Raw genomic sequence first — 19,488 nt, 5'->3', positions numbered from 1 at the left:
ATAAATCCCTGTTGAAAGATAACTCGGCTAGGGTTTAGAAATATGAAGTCTGGGAATTAACTTTGAATACTTTCTTATTAATTCACAGTTGAATACAAGACTTATATAATACAAAGAAGTCTATTCTAGGAAGGAAACAAAGATGATTTACATTGATTCATACGGATCAATTCTACTCCTAATATCAAGGGGACGATATTGTCGTCCAATACTCCCCCTCAAGGTGGAGTGTGAATGTCAAGAACACCCATCTTGCCAAGTAGAGAACGGAATGCTGACTGTCCAAGTGGCTTGGTGAATATGTCGGCAAGTTGCTGTCCAGTAGGTACATAGGCTGTCGAAATAATCCCAAAACGCAGTCGTTCTCGAACAACATGGCAGTCGATCTCTATGTGTTTGGTGTGTTCGTGAAAAACGGGATTGGCAGCTATGTGAAGTGCAGCTTGGTTGTCACAGTGTAACCTTGCCGGACCCTTGTGATCAATTTGCAGATCAGCCAATAGGTACTTCATCCATGTAAGCTCACATGTAGCTGAAGCCATGGCACGATACTCCGCTTCAGCTGAGGATCTCAAAACGGTAGATTGTTTCTTGGTTTTCCAAGAAACTAGTGCACCTCCAAGAAATATACAATAGCCTGTGACAGATCTTCTTGTAAGTAGACAGCGAGCCCAATCGGCGTCGCAATATCCTTTCAATGTCAAACTCCCATTTGAAGGAAAAAGAAGCCCTTGTCCAGGTGATCCCTTTAAGTATCGTAGAAGACGATGCACTGCGTCTAGATGAGGCTTTCTTGGTTGTTGCATAAATTGGCTGAGTATATGGACCGAGTATGAAATCTCCGGCCTCGTGATTGTGAGATAAATAAGTTTCCCAACAAGCCTCCTGTATTGCGAGGCATTATGGAGAAGTTGCCCTTCCGTTGGAGATAATCTCAAGTTTTCTTCCATTGGGAACTTTGCAGGCTTTGCACCAAGTAAGCCGACCTCATCAATAATGTCAAGTGTATATTTACGTTGTGAGATGGCGATTCCTTGAGAAGACCGAGCCACCTCCACACCGAGGAAATACTTTAAGTGTCCAAGGTCCTTAATGCGAAAATGGGATTGAAGAAATTGCTTGAGGTCACGGATGGCAGCCTCATCGTTGCCTGTGATAATCATGTCGTCAACATAAAGCAAGACGGCTGTAAACGAATCTCCACGCACCTTAGTGAATAGGGAGTCGTCAGCCATTGACTGCTGGTAGCCGGCTTGACTTATGACAGTGGAAAATTTATGGAACCAGCTGCGAGAGGCTTGCTTAAGGCCATAAAGGGACTTATTGAGTCGGCATACATTATTCTCCCCCTGCCGATGAAGTCCAGGAGGCAGCTGCATATAAACTTCCTCACAAAGGTCACCATGAAGGAAGGCATTATGGACATCCATTTGATGTAAGGACCAATGACGAACCGAAGCAACGGCTAATAAACAACGGACGGTGATGAGTTTGGCAACAGGAGCAAAAGTTTCCTTGTAATCGATACCTTCGCGTTGAGTAAAACCTTTGGCCACAAGACGAGCTTTATAACGCTCGACGGTACCATCGGAGTGGTACTTGATTTTGTATACCCATTTGCAACCGATGGCGCGATGACCAGGAGGTAAGGTAGTGAGAGTCCATGTGTTGTTTTGTTCAAGGGCCAGAAGCTCAGAGTCCATGGCAGCACGCCATTGAGGATCACCGTTAGCCTGTGCAAATGTAGTTGGTTCGACAAGAGTCGAAATAGCACAAGCAAAAGAGCGATGCGATGGTGAAAGATAAGCATAAGATACATAGTGAGATAAAGGATAGCGAGTACCTGACATGGAGGAGGACGTGGCGCTTGGAGCAAGAGATTGCACATGATATAAATGGTATCCCTGAAGCCTGACGGAGGGCTTGAGGGCACAGCCAGATTGGCGAGGGGCAGGTGGGGCAGGGGGGCAGGTGGGGTAGGAAGTGGTGGAGAGACTAAGTGAGGGTCGGTTGGTGTGGGAAGAGAGGGTGCTATGAGAGTGAGAGGAGCAGTTTCTGTCGGTGTGGGTAAAAGGATATCGGTCGGTGTGGGTACAGGAGGTGCAGTCGGTGGTGGTGTGGGATTAGGATGAGATGGAGAGTCGGTGGGGATAGGTAGGTAGGTGTAGCAGGGTGATGGTCAAGTGGTTGAGAGGAAAAAGGGAACGTGGCTTCATGGAAGATCACGTCACCAGTGGAAAAAATTTTGTGTGTGGTAAGGTCATAAACACGATAGCCCTTCTGACCTAATGGATACCCAACAAAAATACATCTTTGAGCACGTTGGTCAAACTTATGGTGAGGATGAAGGTTGGTAGCATAACACAAACAACCGAAAACCCGAAGATGCGAAAAATCGGGAGTGTGACGATGCAAAAGCTCATAAGGAGTTTTATGACCAAGAAGAGGTGTAGGTAAACGATTAATTAAATAACATGCTGTTTGTATGCTTTCCCCCCAAAAATGTTGTGGTAAATTGGCTTGAAACCGTAGAGCTCGACCAACATTGAGGAGATGACGGTGTTTCCGTTCAACAACCCCATTTTGTTGGGGCGTGGACGGACAAGAAGTTTGGAATATGATACCCTTGTTATCAAGGAAAGGACGTAAAGAGGTAAATTCACCACCATTATCAGCCCTAAGTGTTTTAAGCATGCAATGAAATTGTGTTTGGACCCAAGCAATAAAGGAACGTAACAATCCTTGTGTTTCGGATTTAAAACGCATGAGATGTATCCAAGTATAGCGAGAATAATCATCAACAATCGTTAAAAAATACCGAGCCCCCGAATGGGAATTGACTCGGTGAGGTCCCCAAATATCACAATGTATCAAATCAAAAGGTGCTTTAGAAGAAATAAAACTGGACGGAAAAGATAACCGGGTTTGTTTAGCAAGAGGACAAATGTCACATGTATGACTGGAATCAAATACTATTGATGGAACTTGTTTGGTTAAAGTTTGCAGATGACCGGTAGAAGGGTGCCTTAATCGTTGGTGCCAGAGGGTGAAGTTGCGGCTAATGTGATGAGCGAGGCGAAGGTTGTGTTCTGGCGCCAAGTAGTAAAGCCCATTATATCGCTTGCCCAGGCCAATCGTCCTCCTCGTATCCATGTCCTATATCACACAGAAATCAGGGAAGAAAATCACTATGCATCGTAATGCTTCAGTAAGTTTGCTAACAGATAATAAGTGAACTCGGAAGTTGGGCACATGAAGCACTCCATCAAGTTTAATGTGTGGGGTAACTTGTATAGAACCAATCGAGTCTATTAAGGCATGTCCTCTATTCGGCAATTGAACAGAATCCAGCATGGATAATGACTTCTTGTCTAGCAAATGAGGAGAAGGAGATACATGGTCTGTTGCCCCACTATCAATGATCCAATATAAAGTTTTCTCTGACAAGTCAGAAGAAGGTGTGATTGTACCTGTTGCATTTGCAAAATGCTGCGGATTACCATCAATGTTGCTCTTCTTGAGCATTGCCATAAGTTGATTATATTCTTCTGTGGTGAACTTTGGACCGTCACTGGACGTCACCTTGTGTTGTGAGTCTACACCCTTGGTGGTCTCGGTCTCCACCGTGACTTGGTTTGCCGCAGGTTTTCTTTTATTTGGTGGCTTGACTGATTTGCCATGATACTTATGGCCAGGCGGGAAACCATACAAGTAAAAGCATCGATCCACGGTGTGGTATTTTTTATCACAATATGAGCATTGAATGGTGTTTCCTTTTGATGCAGCAGTTTCCTTGTTACGGGTTATATTCATAGCATGCATATTTATATTGTTACGATTTAGAGATACCTCTACTTGCTTCTCTTGTTGGAGAACAAGGGAATATGCCCTCCGAGTGTCTGGTAGTGGCTGCATCAATAGTATCTGTCCACGTACTGCTGCATAAGTGTCGTTTAAACCCATCAGGAACTGCATCACCTTTTCTTTCTCATCTCGATCATTCATCTTCTTCAATCCCCCACAGGTGCAAGTTGGAGTTTCATTGTAGGATGCCAGTTCATCCCACAACGCTTTCAGTTTCGTGTAGTAAACCTGGATCGATTGTTGTTCCTGTCTGTGTTCAACGATCTCTCTCCTGATTTGATAAATGCGTGAGTCGTTTCCTTGTGAGAAACGATCTCGTAGATCTGCCCAAACATCGGCTGCTGTTGTATAATAAGAAACGCTGCTCGCAATATCGTCGTGGACTGAGTTGAGAATCCAGGCAAGGACCATATCATTGCATCTTTGCCATGATGCAAATTGTTTGTCAGTCTCTGATGGAGGGTCAATGGTGCCATCAACCATGCCAAGTTTATTTTTCGCGCTCAAGCTGATTCGCATAGCACGACTCCAGGTATTGTAGTTGTCTCCTTGAAGTGTTTTGGAGACCAAGATATTCTCAGGTTGATCTGAGGGATGTATGATAAAAGGGTTCGAGACATCTGTGAATGTCTCCATAGGTTTTTGGGTGTCAATGGACGTCTTAGGTATTGGATCGCCCATGGTGGTTTAGGTGATGTTGTGTTTGTTAGGATTTGCGAAAGCTGTGTGGGTATTCAGAGTCACCAGAAACGGTGCTCTGATACCATGTTGAAAGATAACTCGGCTAGGGTTTAGAAATATGAAGTCTGGGAATTAACTTTGAATACTTTCTTATTAATTCACAGTTGAATACAAGACTTATATAATACAAGACTTATATAATACAAAGAAGTCTATTCTAGGAAGGAAACAAAGATGATTTACATTGATTCATACGGATCAATTCTACTCCTAATATCAAGGGGACGATATTGTCGTCCAATAATCCCCAACGATTGAGAATCATCTGCTGCTACGCGAGCTCATTGACGGACCGTTCGGATTTTCTCTGAGACCTTCATGTATGTTCAGGTAGAAAACCTCCTTTTCCTCTGTTATTCTTTACCCTACAGGCTACAGTTTGTTTGGTTGCTGAGAAAATCTTGAAAATTGTAATTTCAATTTTTCAGTAGTGGATGACCGAGAGATTGGATGATTGAAACAGTTGAAATTTATCTATCTTTTTACCCAGTTATTATATCTAATGTTTCCAAATGAATTCCTGATAGAATGGTATGTTTTCGGTTTTATGCATATTATCTCGGTGCGAATTTCTTATGAATTGGATTCAATTTCGTTTCGTGTAATCGAAGATTTATTCGCTGCCCGGCTGATGTTTTATGTAACTGTTTCCAGGTTCTTGCCCACCTGCAAAGTTAGGCATGTTTCCAAATTTTCGCCCTCGCGTCGAATTTGTTGCCAATTGTTCTCAGTTGCTGCAAATACTTTGCGGTTTTCATCAGATAGCTTTGCAAATGAGAATAGAAGCGATGGTATCGATTTTCTGTTCCAATCTTGTACTAATGTGCACCATGCTAAGCAACTCCATGCTTTTCTTGTGGTGTCGGGAAAAGCTCAAAATATTTTTCTTGCTGCCGAACTTGTCAATCGTTATGCCTACCTTGGCGAGGTGTCATTCTCTCGCCGCACGCTTGATTGAGTACCAAGGAAAGATGTCTATACCTGGAATTCCATGGTATCTGCTTATGTTCGCAGTGGATGCGTTGGATGTCTTAGTTGAAATGAGAATGGAGAGGATAAAGATGGATCGTGTAACCGTTGCAAGTCTGTTGACTGCTTGTGCACAATCAAATGATGTCTCCAGTGGGATGCTGATTCATTTGTATGTCATAAAGCATGGACTAGACTTTGAGCTTTGTATGCAATGCGTTGATTAACATGTATTCCAAATTTGGTAGCTTGGGGCATGCACGAAGGATTTTTGAACAAATGGAGGTAAGAGATTTGGTCTCATGGAACTCAATAATTGCTGCATACGAGCAGAATAATGATCCAACCACTGCACTTGAATTATTTAACGCGATGCAACTACGCGCAATTCAGCCGGATTTTTTAACACTAGTGAGTTTGGCTTCAAATTTAGCTCAATTAAGTGATTCTGAAAAGAGTAGGTCTGTTCATGGATTCATCTTGAGGAGAGATTGGTTCGTGGAAGATGTTGTCATTGGAAATGCAGTTGTTGATATGTATGCAAAATTGGGTGCTATAGATTCCACTCGTACTGTTTTTGAAGGACTTCCTATCAAGGGTACCGTTTATGGAATACTTTGATCACAGGTTATGCTCAAAATGGTCTTGCGAATGAAGCAATTGAAGTGTACCATATGATGCAAGAGTGCAAAGAAATAATTCCAAACCATGGAACTTGGGTAAGCATTCTACCAGCATATACCCATATAGGAGTCTTGCAACAAGGGATGAAAGTTCATGGACGAGTGATTAAGAACAGTCTCTATTCGGATGTATTCGTGGGAACCTTCTTGAATGATATGTATGGAAAATGTGGGAGACTAGATGATGCATTGTTGTTGTTCTCCCAAGTTCCCAGTAAGAGTTCGGTCCCTTGGAATGCTTTAATTTCGTGTCATCGAGTTCACGGGCATGGTGAGAAGGCTCTGAAGCTATTCAATGATATGCTAGATGCAGGGGTGAAGCCAGATCATGTAACCTTTGTATCTTTAATGGCAGCCTGTAGCCATTCAGGTTTGGTTGATTAAGGTCAATCGTACTTTCATATGATGCAGGAACAATATGGCATCAAGCCTACTTTGAAGCACTATGGCTGCATGGTTGATTTGCTTGGTAGAGCTGGGCATTTGAACGAGGCATATAGTTTTGTAGAGAATATGTCCAAACGGCCTGATGCTTCTGTGTGGGGTGCTCTACTCGGTGCTTGTAGAATACATGGAAATGTTGAGTTGGGCAAGATTGCTTCTGAACGCTTGTTTGAAGTTGATCCAGAGAATGTGGGTTACTATGTTTTGTTGTCCAACATATATGCAAATTTCGGGAAACGGGAAGGTGTGGAGAAGGTGAGATCTCTAGCTAGAAATCAAGGACTTACGAAGACTCCAGGATGGAGCTCAATTGAAGTTAACAACAACGTTGAGGTCTTTTATACTGCAAACCAATCACATCCAAAATGCGAGGAAATATACGAGAAGTTGAGGGATCTAACCGCCAGAATGAAGAGCCTTGGTTATGTTCCTGACTGTAGCTTTGTGCTGCAGGATGTTGAGGATGACGAGAAAGAACACATCCTCAACAGTCACAGCGAGAGATTAGCAATTGCATTCGGACTCATCAGCACGCCCCCGAAATCTCCCATTCGGATCTTCAAGAATTTGCGGGTTTGCGGGGATTGCCACAACGCAACGAAGTTCATATCGGTAATTACGGAGAGGGAGATCATTGTGAGGGATTCTAACCGTTTTCATCATTTCAAGGATGGAACTTGCTCTTGTGGGGATTAATATTGGTGACAAGCAATATGAATTAATGTAATGATGGGAGATTCATATTCTTTTAATTCTTGTAACGATTGCCCACTTGATGCCAGATTACTAGAAAAGCCATGGTCAAATGTACGACAGGCACCAGCCTTGCCTAACTGATTCATATTCTTTTGATTCATACCTGTTTTTCTGTTGATTCCACGTCAATTATGACTCACTCAGATTCCCAGCTGAGCAAGTGGCAGGAAACGGTCGTTCAAAAGCCCAAGGGCATTACCAAGAACATCGAAAATTCGAAATAACTCTTTCCAAGGATTACTCCAACCTCTGCAAATCCAAGAACCCTATTAAACCCTCAGAGTTTTCCCAAATCAAGTGAGTTTTCGAGAAACCATGCATTTTAATTAGCGCTGGATTCTGATCATTCTATGTCACTTATTAGGGTTAGAATCTTAATTAAATCAAAGCGTTTTTCTTTATGTTTGTGGGCAATGTGTTTTGTTGAAGTTGGAATTTTTGTTTGCATTCTTTTAATAGTATAATTTGTTTAATTGTGTTCACTTTGCCATGTTATACTGATTGCAGTCGAAGTTTAATTTATTTTTCTAGGACTCTAGATGATTTTGTGGAATACGAAATGCTACGTATTTAGCGTAATGTTAAGTTTTGTTATACTGAGAATGAACTCCAAGCTTGAAGTTGAACAGGAATCAAGAATTTCATTTTGTTTTAAATTTTCTTCAAAGTTTATTGTTGATTATATCAGAAACGTTGTAACCAAGGAAGTTTCTGTATGTTTTTACAATTGTATTACAAGGCCATGTGTAGAAGTCATTTTTAAGGAATCGTCTTCACATTGGAAGCCTAAACATGAATTCGAGTTAATATTACTCATCCTGAAAGATAAAGAAACGTCTTGAGGATTTGAAGAGCTGCTGAGGGGTTTGCAGTTTCATGGTTTGTTTTAATGGAAAGATGTGCACTGTTCATATTTGGTGCAGGGAATAGGGAAATGGATTTTGCGGCTTATGCGAGGGTTTATTTCAAATGGCTTGCAGTTCTGATATAATTCATTGGCTTTTTGCATTCTGTTTATATGGTTTACATGTTAAATTCATTTGTGTTTTGGTCAAATATGGGTGTCTTTTAGGCAAGAGTGTTGAGAATCAATGTCAGCCCAAAACCATAAGTAATCCACAACCCAATCTAAAGTCTAAGTCCATATCTAGTTTGATGATGTAATTGCTTACAATTGCAAAGTTAGGCAATGTTAGGTATGGTTGAGTGGAAAAAATTAGGTGCAATTAATGAGTTTTGTGTGGTAGTAAATAATCTTAGTTTAATTAAGTGTGTGGTGTAGCTTTCATTTGCTTTGCTATAAATACCCAAGTCCCCAAACATTGTATATCATCCAAGGAAAAACAAAGTCTAGAGCTAAATAAGAAAAGCTTTGCTAATTAGTTTGTTTTGTGAGCTTTCTTTAAGAGTGTGCTCTATTTTCTTCTTCTTGGGATCATTAGAGTTATCTTGGATACTCTTCTTATTTAACAATTGGTATCAGAGCCAAGTCGGTCAGGGATCGTTCTTGGTAGAGCATTGGTTGTAAAGTCTCTTGAAATTCCGAGTATGCTCTGTGGTTGCAGTTTTGACTGATCTTCCACATCAGAAAAGATTTCTTGAGATTATTGCTGGGGTTATCACAAACCTTGAGAGGGAGCTTCTTTGTGTCGAGAGTAGTGTATTACTCTGCACGGTAGTCACTCAAGCTTATTCGATGTAGTCAAAGTCTTGCCGATACGATGGGTGATCTTCAAGTTGTTGGAGGAATCAAGAAGCTCAACAACCAAAACTATAACACGTGGGCAACATGTATAGAGTCTTACCTTCAAGGTCAAGACTTGTGGGAGGTTGTCGGTGGTAGTGAAGTTACACAACCGGCAGCGGAAGATGCTAACGGCGTCTTGCGGAAGTGGAAAATTAAAGCAGGCAAATCAATGTTTGCCTTAAAGACCACAATAGAAGAAGAAATATTGGAGCACATTCGGGATGCTAAAACGCCAAAGGAAGCATGGGACACTTTTGTTACACTCTTTTCGAAGAGGAACGATACAAAATTGCAACTTCTCGAGAATGAGCTGCTATCGATGGTACAACGCGACATGACGATTGCCCAGTACTTTCACAAGGTGAAGTCGATATGCCGCGAAATTTCAGAATTAGATCCAACAGCTCCTATTGGGGAAACCAGGATGAAGAGAATAATTATCCATGGTTTGACACCCGAATATCGAGGGTTCATTGCCGCTATACAAGGATGGCCGACACAACTATCGCTTGTTGAGTTTGAAAATTTGCTTGCAGGTCAAGAAGCTATGGCCAAGCAAATGGGAGGAGTCTCACTGAAGAGTGAAGAGGAAGCGCTCTACACCAACAAAAGCAAATGCACCTTCAAGCGGTACACTGGTAGTGGATCTAAAAAGGATGGAGAAAAGGTGCAAAGTCACCAAGGAAATGAAGGCTCTCGTTCTGGGGGAGCTTGGAAGAATCGCGGTAATAGTAAAAAGTTTAGTGGCAAGTGTTACAACTGCGGGAAGATGGGCCACATGGCGAAAGATTGTTGGACCAAGAAAGAGCCTGTTGAAAGTAATACTGCTACTTCCAGTTCGAAGGAGAATAGTGAAGATGGCTGGAATGCTGAAGCATTATTCGCTACGGAAGAAGAAGAAGAATTAGCCCTCACGGTAACAACACCAGAACGCATTGACTACAAAAATGATTGGATCGTAGATTCGGGCTGCTCAAATCATATGACGGGTGATAAACAGAAGCTGCAAAATCTATCTGAATACAAGGGAGGTCGTGTGGTGGTGACAGCCGGCAACTCAAGGTTACCGATAGCTCACATCGGTAAGACAATAGTTAAGCCTCGATATAATTCTAACCAGGTGCCACTTCAAGATGTTTATCATGTCCCAGGAATGAAGAAAAATTTGCTATCTGTGGCTCAATTGATATCATCAGGCCACCATGTCTTGTTCGGTCCACGAGATGTGAAGGTGTATCGTGACCTCAAAATCTCAGAAACACCAACAATGGAGGGGCGACGATTGGAGTCAGTCTACGTAATGTCAGCAGAATCTGCATATGTAGACAGGACAAGGAAAAATGAGACATCAGATCTATAGCACATGCGGTTAGGTCACGTTAGCTATTCCAAGCTAAGTGTGATGGTGAAAAAGTCGATGCTTAAGGGGCTTCCTCAACTGGACGTGCGAACAGACACAGTATGTGCAGGATGCCAGTATGGTAAAGCACACCAATTGCCATATGAGGAATCGAAGTTTAAAGCAAAAGAACCATTAGAGTTAGTTCACTCTGATGTGTTCGGACCAGTTAAGCAACCGTCCGTTGGTGGTATGCGGTACATGGTAACATTCATTGATGACTTCTCAAGGTATGTGTGGATCTTCTTTATGAAAGAAAAATCTGACACATTCTCAAAGTTTAAAGAGTTCAGAGAGTCAGCCGAAGGAAAAGTGGGAAAGAAGATCCGTTGCCTGCGCACAGATAACGGGGGAGAATATAGCTCAAGTGAGTTCTCTCAATACCTAAGGGAATGTCGAATACGTCATCAGTACACTTGTGCCAACACACCACAACAAAATGGTGTAGCTGAGAGAAAGAACCGACATCTTGCAGAGTCTGTCGAAGTATGCTACATGCAAAGAACGTACCGGGAAGGTTTTGGGCTGAAGCAATAAGGACTGCAGCCTTTGTGATCAACAGACTTCCTCAACCAAGGTTAGGATTTGTTTCCCCCTTTGAGAATCTGTGGAACATGAAACCTACAGTTAGCTATTTTCGAGTATTTGGCTGTGTATGTTATGTATTTGTTCCTAATCATTTACGGAGCAAATTTGACAAGAAAACTGTTAGATGTATCTTTGTGGGATACGACAGCCAGAGAAAGGGGTGGAAATGTTGTGATCCAACAAGTGGAAGGTGCTACACTTCACGAGATGTGGTATTTGATGAAGCGTCTTCTTGGTGGTCATCAGAGAAGGAGGTGCTACCAGACTCTAGAGAATTTGGAGAAAAGCTGCAACAAAAGATGGGGGAGCATACTATCCAACTCCAACCAAGTTCAGATGAATCAGGAGATCCAAATGACGATGATGTCGAACAGAGAGTGACTCAGAATCCTTGGCAAACTGGCATGTATCAACAACCAGACGAAAAAGGTGGGCCTAGTGTACCGGAAGAATCAACTCCACAATCTCAACTCCGAAGGTCAACAAGAGCACGGAGACCAAATCCCAAATACGCCAATGCAGCCATAATTGAAGAAGCAACAGAACCTGAGATGTTCGAAGAAGCATCACAGAGTTCTGAGTGGATGACAGTTATGAAAGAAGAGCTTGATGCACTTGAGCAAAATCAAACTTGGGATCTGGTACCAAAGCCAATAGATGTCAAACCTATATCCTGTAAGTGGGTTTACAAGATAAAGCGTCGTCCAGATGGGTCAATCGAGAGGTACAAGGCACGACTAGTAGCTCGTGGTTTTTCTCAACAGTACGGACTAGACTATGATGAAACGTTTAGTCCAGTGACAAAACTTACAACAGTACGAGTCCTACTTGCACTTGCAGCTAACAAAGATTGGAATCTATACCAAATGGATGTGAAGAATGCTTTCTTGCATGGAGAGTTAGATCGGGAGATCTACATGATGCAGCCAATGGGCTTTAAAAGCGAAGCTCATCCTGAGTACGTGTGCAAGTTAAGGAAAGCACACTACGGTTTGAAACAAACACCAAGGGCGTGGTACGGTAAGATTGCAAAGTTTCTAACATAAAGTGGTTATTCAGTAACACCTGCAGATTCCAACTTGTTTGTCAAAACCAATGAAGGAAAGCTAGCTATCGTGCTAGTGTATGTGGATGACTTGATCATAACCGGTGATGATGAGGCAGAAATTCTTCGGACGAAGGAGAATTTATCAGTCCGTTTCCAGATGAAGGAACTTGGCCAACTCAAGCACTTCCTTGGTCTAGAGATTGATCGCACACAAGAAGGAATATTTCTTTGTCAGCAAAAATATTCCAAAGATTTATTGAAGAAGTTTGGAATGCTCGAATGCAAGCCAATTTTGACACCGATGGAACCAAACGCCAAAATGTGTGCACATGAAGGAAAAGATTTGGAAGATGCGACAATGTATCGACAATTGGTAGGTAGTCTGATCTACTTAACCTTGACTCGACCTGACATTTCTTATGCAGTTGGTGTGATGAGTCGGTACATGCAAAATCCAAAGAAGCCTCATTTGGAAGCAGTTCGACGAATACTGAGATATGTGAATAGTACAATTGACTATGGTCTTTTGTACAAGAAAGGTGAAGACTGCAAGTTAGTTGGTTATTGTGATGCTGACTATGCGGGAGATCATGACACCAGGAGATCAACAACTGGGTATGTGTTTAAGCTTGGTTCTGGAACCATCTCTTGGTGTAGCAAGAGACAACCAACGGTATCTTTGTCAACCACAGAAGCAGAGTATAGAGCAGCAGCAATGGCAGCTCAAGAGAATGCATGGCTGGTACAGTTGATGAGTGATCTACATCAACCAGTAGATTATCCAGTACCATTGTACTGTGATAACCAATCGGCCATTCGCTTGGCGGAAAATCCAGTCTTTCATGCAAGAACTAAACATGTGGAAGTGCACTACCACTTTATCAGAGAAAAGGTTCTACAAGAAGAGATTGAGATGAGACAGGTCAAGACGAATGATCAAGTTGCGGACTTGTTCACAAAAAGTTTAAGTACAAGTAAGCTCGAAAATTTTCGCTGTCTGCTCAACACAGTGCAAAGAATGAGAGCTGACATTGAGGGGGAGTGTTGAGAATCAATGTCAGCCCAAAACCATAAGTAATCCACAACCCAATCTAAAGTCCAAGTCCATATCTAGTTTGATGATGTAATTGCTTACAATTGCAAAGTTAGGCAATGTTAGGTATGGTTGAGTGGAAAAAATTAGGTGCAATTAATGGGTTTTGTGTGGTAGTAAATGAGTAGCTTTCATTTGCTTTGCTATAAATACCCAAGTCCCCAAGCATTGTATATCATCCAAGGAAAAATAAAGCCTAGAGCTAAATAAGAAAAGCTTTGCTAATTAGTTTGTTTTGTGAGCTTTCTTTAAGAGTGTGCTCTATTTTCTTCTTCTTGGAATCATTAGAGTTATCTTGGATACTCTTCTTATTCAACAAAGAGAACCGAAGGCAGCAGACGCAATGTTCCACAAAAGAATTCTGTGGCATAGGCATTGTTGATCATTCTTTACAGGTAAACTGGATTTTATTTAATTATAAGTATGGACTAAACAATATTTGAAATTGAATGTGTTTTGTCAAACTTCGGGGGCAAGCTCTCCCAATGATGGCTGCTCCATTCACAAGGCTCGAACTCGAGACATTGCTTAAGGGGAACAAGTTCCTTACCACTTGAACTACCAAGCATTGGTAATATTGAAGTACTTTATATGTATATGAACAAGTGCTTTTCTGTTAAACTTCTATGATGCACTACTAATTTTAGAAATTCTTGTTTTGTTGGCTGCTCTATTTGGCTCCTAAAAAGGAAGATAAAGAAAATAATTATTTTGCAACTTGTTACTTAGTAAAGTTATTTGGGATAAACCAGTCTCACTCATTGGGGATTTTAATTGAGTCCCGGTTTCCTAGGCCCCATGATCCAAGAAAATTGTGATCGCTCATAAATAAATCGTTGTGTTGAATGTTTCAGTATCTTGCGAAAGCCGTCCTCTCCCCATTCCGTTCCCCGTGAGTTCTTAACCATCCGGAATTCAATGTTTGTCTCCGGACATATGCCCCAACCCGTGATGGTCAGGCAATGCGAAACCAAATCCCTTGTAAAATCAGGGCAATAGATACCTTTCTTGTAGCTTAGAAACTCAGAATCCACATGAATAGTAGCCAGAACCGGTTGAGCACACAAAGCAAATACAAGACTTTCTTCATCGTTTGTGGTCCTGTATCAATATATAAAGATACGTCTCTTCACTTTGTTCTTTCCTCTCTCTCTCTCTCTCTCTCTCTCTCTCACGCACACACACACGATTTTCGTATCGTTCTTGACATGGAATTGGAATCTGGTCAAACTTAATAATCCTTGAAGTGTATCCAAGATTTCTGAATTTGGTTATCTAAGAGGATATGCGAGAGAGAGAGATGAAATTAGGGGTCAGTAAACATGCAAGTTTGAGACCGAAACTTTTAACATATCTCACTGTGGCAGACTTGTACGTTCACTAAATTGCAATGACGTTTCCAGCTTATGAATGCGGATACAAGAAGGGTTGAAGACAGATTCCGCATTACAAAATAGCAAGGTCATCTAATAGGAAGACTTCTCACTTAATATTACAGTCTAGTGGTATTTCTCTTCAAGTGAGAGGTCTTAGTTTCAATTCTTGCCAAAGACGAATGTGAACAAGAGGAGTGTGCCAGTCATCATGTCCGGAGAAAGTTGTTTCGAAATGTCGCTTAGTATTTTCATTACAAATTGTAAGGTTAAATTATTGCGAAAAAAATGTCATCTAAGTTAAAATGTAACTTAAGAATATATAGATAATGTACTCGAACAAAGATCTCTTCCTTTTCCAGAATCATTCAATCAGATTAATGGAAACTCTTAAATCTAATAATCCCCCACACAACTTATGTTTCACACCCTGATCCTCGCATTCCAACAACATGATGACTTATACTCCTAACTCTCTCATGTCCTCCTCCTCCTGCGAGACTTCTGTTGCTGCAAACTTAATTTTGCTGCAATGGTTTTTCTTCCGCCGCGTCCCAATTTTGGGGGCTCTTTCTCGCTGTGTGTGTTTTTGTAACCATAAACTCCTTGAGGCAAAAAAAGCACCATGGCTTTCCCGTTTGACCAGTGTTTGGCATGTTCCCCCCTCTCTCTCTGGCACTACTCCAACCCAACCCAACCCATATGAGTTGCTCTCCAAAGTTCTTTGCCGCCAAAATGGAACGGTTAGATTCAAAGGCCCTTGGTTTAGCAGCCTCGTATGCGTCATCACTTGCGACCCTCGTAACTTGGAGTCCCTTCTCAAGACCAAGTTCTCCAATTTCCTCAAAGGCCCTTATTTCCAAGACACCGTTCGGGATCTTCTCGGTGATGGCATATTCAGTGCAGACCGCGATAAGTGGCAGCGCCAAAGGAAGATGGCGAGCTTTGAGTTCCAGTCAGCCAAGTTCCGGAAACTGACCGTGGATTCATTGTTTGAGCTGGTTCACGGTCAGTTGTTACCTGTTTTAGAGGACTCCATCAAACACTCGGCCCCAATCAACCTCCAAGACGTTCTTATGAGGTTGACTTTTGACAACGTTTGCATGATCGCATTTAGGGTCGATCCCGATTGCTTGCAGCCAGGTTTACCCAAAATACCATTTGCGCAGGCTATTGAGGAGGTGACAGAAGGAACGTTGATGCGCTTTGTTGTCCCCCTGTGCGTGTGGAAGGCCACGAGGTAACTTAGGAGCAGAGAGGAAGCTTCATATGTCCATAAAAGGAGTGGATGAATTCGCAGACGATGTCATCCGGACAAGAAAGAAAGAGCCAGCTTCACTACTTAATAGTAATGATGAGATTTATCCGGATAAGAAGCAAATTAAATCAGATTTGTTATCGGTGTTTATGGGATTGAAAGATGAGAAGGGAGAGGCGTCTTCAGACAAGTTCTTGAGGGATGTATGCGTCAACTTTGTACTGGCGGGGAAAGACACGTCATCTGTGGCATTGAGTTGGTTCTTCTGGCTACTTCATTACAATCCGGAGGTGGAACACAAGATTCTTCAATACGTATGCACCATTGTGAGAGCAAGATCATCATCGGATCATGATGATGATGATGATGATGAAAGAATAGTATTCAAGCTGGAAGAGATAAAGAAGATGGCGTATCTTCATGCAGCTATATCAGAAGCTCTAAGATTGTACCCTTCGGTTCCACTTGATCACAAGCAGGTAAATTTAATTTAATTATATCACAATCTGCACCTTGATTCCTTTTGTTTTTTCTTGAATTAGTTTATTAGCACTTAAATATTGATTTTATCACTTATATTCATCAACAAATTATATAATCACAAGTTATATGTAGGTAGTTGAAGATGACATATTTCCAGATGGAACAATACTGAAGAAGGGAACAAGAGTGATATACTCAATTTACAGCATGGGGCAAATGGAGGCGATTTGGGGAAAGGTCTGCAGGGAGTTCAAGCATGAGAGATGGCTGCGATCTTCAGATGGCCACTTCATGAGTGAGTCTGCCTACAAATTTACGGCTTTCAGTGGTGGTCCTCGCCTGTGCTTGGGCAAAGATTTTGCTTATTATCAAATGAAGTTCGTTGCTATCTCTATCATCTATCGATACCATGTGAAGCTGGTCGAAAATCATAAGGTGGAGCCAAAGCTCGCACTGACAATGTACATGAAGCATAGGTTGAAGGTCACTCTCCACAGTCGTGACAGTGCTTAGCACCAAAAATTACTATGTAAGTGGTGGTATTGCCATATAAGTGAAGATGATTGAGAATTTGGTAATGAGTGGTGGTATTGCTATATACATGAAGATGATCGAAAATTTTGTAATAAGTGGTGGTATTGCCATATACATGAAGATGATTGATAATTTGGAAGAGTGATCAGAAATAGGGAAATATGCATTTGGATCGAGTTGTGTACGCTTGGATTGTTTCTGAAAATAATGCCTTGCTTGGAGTATTGGAATCGTCAAGGATCCTCTATTTCTATGAAGCTTAATTATCTTGAGACATGCGGCGAGGAGATTTGATTGCCAATGCGGTAAGGAGGTTTGTCTTAAAGTTCATGTCTTGTTGCATCAAGTAAATATAAGTTGATAATTGTTTGTGCAAATTTCCATTGTGGTTGAATCATCCAGAAACCTGCAAGAAAAAAAATTAAAGAGACATACTAACACCGGTATGGTGTTTGTCAAAAGGCCTCTAATGCCTAAGTCAAGAGAGAATTCTAAGCTTGTATAAGTGTGGCTAGAGAGGAAATACCTTGAAAAAAAGAAAGAAAGATGGAGGCTTGGCTATTTATAGGCAAAAAGGAGTGAACCCTAGCCTCCAAGTTTGTTGAACTTTGAAATAGAGTGGTACCTTATCTGCAACACCGTTGTGGAAGCATTCTGCAAGGTCATTGTATAGGATGCTCCCCCGCAGACGTCTCGAGTACACTTCGATGATTCCCACCAAGCGCAGGGGCTGACAGGAGGGATGATAGTATATCAAGGTCGTTGCATTAAAGATGTTTGGAGTGTAGATGGGCCTCGGGGCTTGATGATTGTAGACTTCTTGGGGGCTTTGTGGAATAAGGGCTTGCGAGCTCATTAAGGTATGGATAATGTCTACATGGTCCATTAAGGGCAGGACGGTCATATTCAGTTGATAATACACATGGCGTGCTTGACAAGTCATAGTATTTTATGTACAAACAATGAGTATCTAGAAGGGCAGTTTGGGTGCAGAGTTTAGAGCTTTATTCTAGTGTATAAATTGCATTTTTACTCACTATCATCAAGCGGTGATGTAGAGTGATGAGAAAATTGTATAAGTTGCATTAGTGCTTATTTAGTACTGGTTTGGTATTGAGGTAATTTTATAAAAAATGGGTATAAAAAAAAAACTGAGCTCAAAAAGGTGTTTAAAAACAGCTTATTTTCACAGTTTTAGGTGAAAAAAGCTGAAAACGTGCAGCCAGCAAAAATGAGCATATTCTCACAGCATAGCAAAAACAGTTTTTTTTCAAAGCACAGCAATACCAAACCAGCCTGGATAAGCTCTAGACATTTTGTCGTTTGTGTCCAAGTAATAATGAAAGTGGTTCCACTTTCTTTTCTCTTATTCAAATTATCAACCAACTAATTGACAACTAACAAAGCTAATAATTTAGCAGGCTGGGACGGTCATATTCAGTTGATAATACACATGGCGTGCTTGACAAGTCATAGTATTTTATGTACAAACAACGAGTATCTAGAAGGATAGTTTGGGTGTAGAGTTTAGAGCTTTATTCTAGTGTATAAATTGCATTTTTACTCACTATCATCAAGTGATGATGTAGAGTGATGAGCAAAAATTGTATAAATTGCATTAGTGCTTATTTAGCCTGGATAAGCTCTAGACATTGTGTCATTTGTGTCCAAGTAATAATGAAAGTGGTTCCACATTCTTTTCTCTCATTCAAATTATCAACCAACTAATTAACAACTAACAAAGCTAATAATTTAGCAGGTTGGGGTGGGCGTCTTTGTCGGGGTTTGGTTGGAAGGGGACTGGTACTATTAGCTTTTAGGTATCCTTCTTCTTTTTTTTATTTTTTTATTTTTTTGTCAAAGGCTGTTAGGTATCTTGTCTCTGAGGTTTTTGTTTTTAACATTTTTTTTTTTTAACAAACGATATTATCTACATTAAAAAAGGACAAACGATATTATCTACATTAAAAAAGGGAGAGTAAACTAAGCCTCACGTTCTTGTGATTTAAATTTGCCTTAGCATTAAGAAGGAGGAAATATACATATATATATGGGTTGTTAGGATTTGAGAACGCACATTTTTCCCACACGTTCTTGTGGGGTTCATTATATAATGTATTTTAACAACCTAAATCGTCTATTTTTTAGGTTTTGTATAAATATCATGTCTACCAAAATTATACAAATCTAAACCATATGACTGTTGGATTAAATTGTTTCTTTGTAGAACGGTATTCCTCCAATTTCTTCATTAGAAATAAATGTCTTAATGGTTTTGATTTGTCTAATTTTTTACAAAGATGATTTATAAATGAGATACTGTTGTAAACATTCCTAGTTTAAGTATGATTGTGTAAATCCTAGATTAGATTTAATTCTAGTTATCATTTCCTATTGTATCTTGTATTCCTTCGGGATGAAGGAATATCTTCTCTCCCATTATTACTATAAATAAACGCACAATGGAGGGATAACAACACACACATTTCCCTACAATTCTACAAACAC

At 40.9% G+C, this 19,488-nt stretch overlaps 1 protein-coding gene, 1 long non-coding RNA gene and 2 pseudogenes across 4 annotated transcripts; 2 read left to right on the top strand and 2 right to left on the bottom strand.

The window, feature by feature from the left end:
• Nucleotides 1-3,112: 3,112 nt before the first annotated feature.
• Nucleotides 3,113-4,290, bottom strand: LOC148698341 (uncharacterized). Its single transcript, XM_088700463.1, has 2 exons — nt 3,471-4,290; nt 3,113-3,156 (listed from the first exon to the last, which is right to left on the bottom strand). The coding sequence occupies exons 1-2, from the start codon at nt 4,273-4,275 to the stop codon at nt 3,113-3,115; spliced, it is 849 nt and encodes a 282-aa protein (XP_088556589.1). The 5' UTR covers nt 4,276-4,290.
• A 653-nt stretch (nt 4,291-4,943) lies between these two features.
• On the top strand, nt 4,944-7,557 carry LOC137748943 (pentatricopeptide repeat-containing protein At4g33990-like; annotated as a pseudogene). The gene is made up of 2 exons (XR_015953729.1): nt 4,944-5,136; nt 5,260-7,557. The product of XR_015953729.1 is annotated as a pentatricopeptide repeat-containing protein At4g33990-like (transcript).
• A 7,364-nt stretch (nt 7,558-14,921) lies between these two features.
• LOC148698340 (uncharacterized) lies at nt 14,922-17,811 on the bottom strand. Its single transcript, XR_015953727.1, has 2 exons — nt 17,507-17,811; nt 14,922-17,386 (listed from the first exon to the last, which is right to left on the bottom strand). It is a non-coding gene; the product is annotated as an uncharacterized LOC148698340 (long non-coding RNA).
• Nucleotides 15,345-17,217, top strand: LOC137748073 (cytochrome P450 86B1-like; annotated as a pseudogene). The gene is made up of 2 exons (XR_015953723.1): nt 15,345-16,442; nt 16,579-17,217. The product of XR_015953723.1 is annotated as a cytochrome P450 86B1-like (transcript).
• Nucleotides 17,812-19,488: the final 1,677 nt, after the last annotated feature.

This window comes from Pyrus communis, chromosome 2 (assembly GCF_041283825.1).
Source record: "Pyrus communis isolate YQ-2024b chromosome 2, ASM4128382v1, whole genome shotgun sequence".
NCBI classification, from domain to species: domain Eukaryota; kingdom Viridiplantae; phylum Streptophyta; class Magnoliopsida; order Rosales; family Rosaceae; genus Pyrus; species Pyrus communis.
This window is presented reverse-complemented; position numbering and strand designations above follow the sequence as displayed.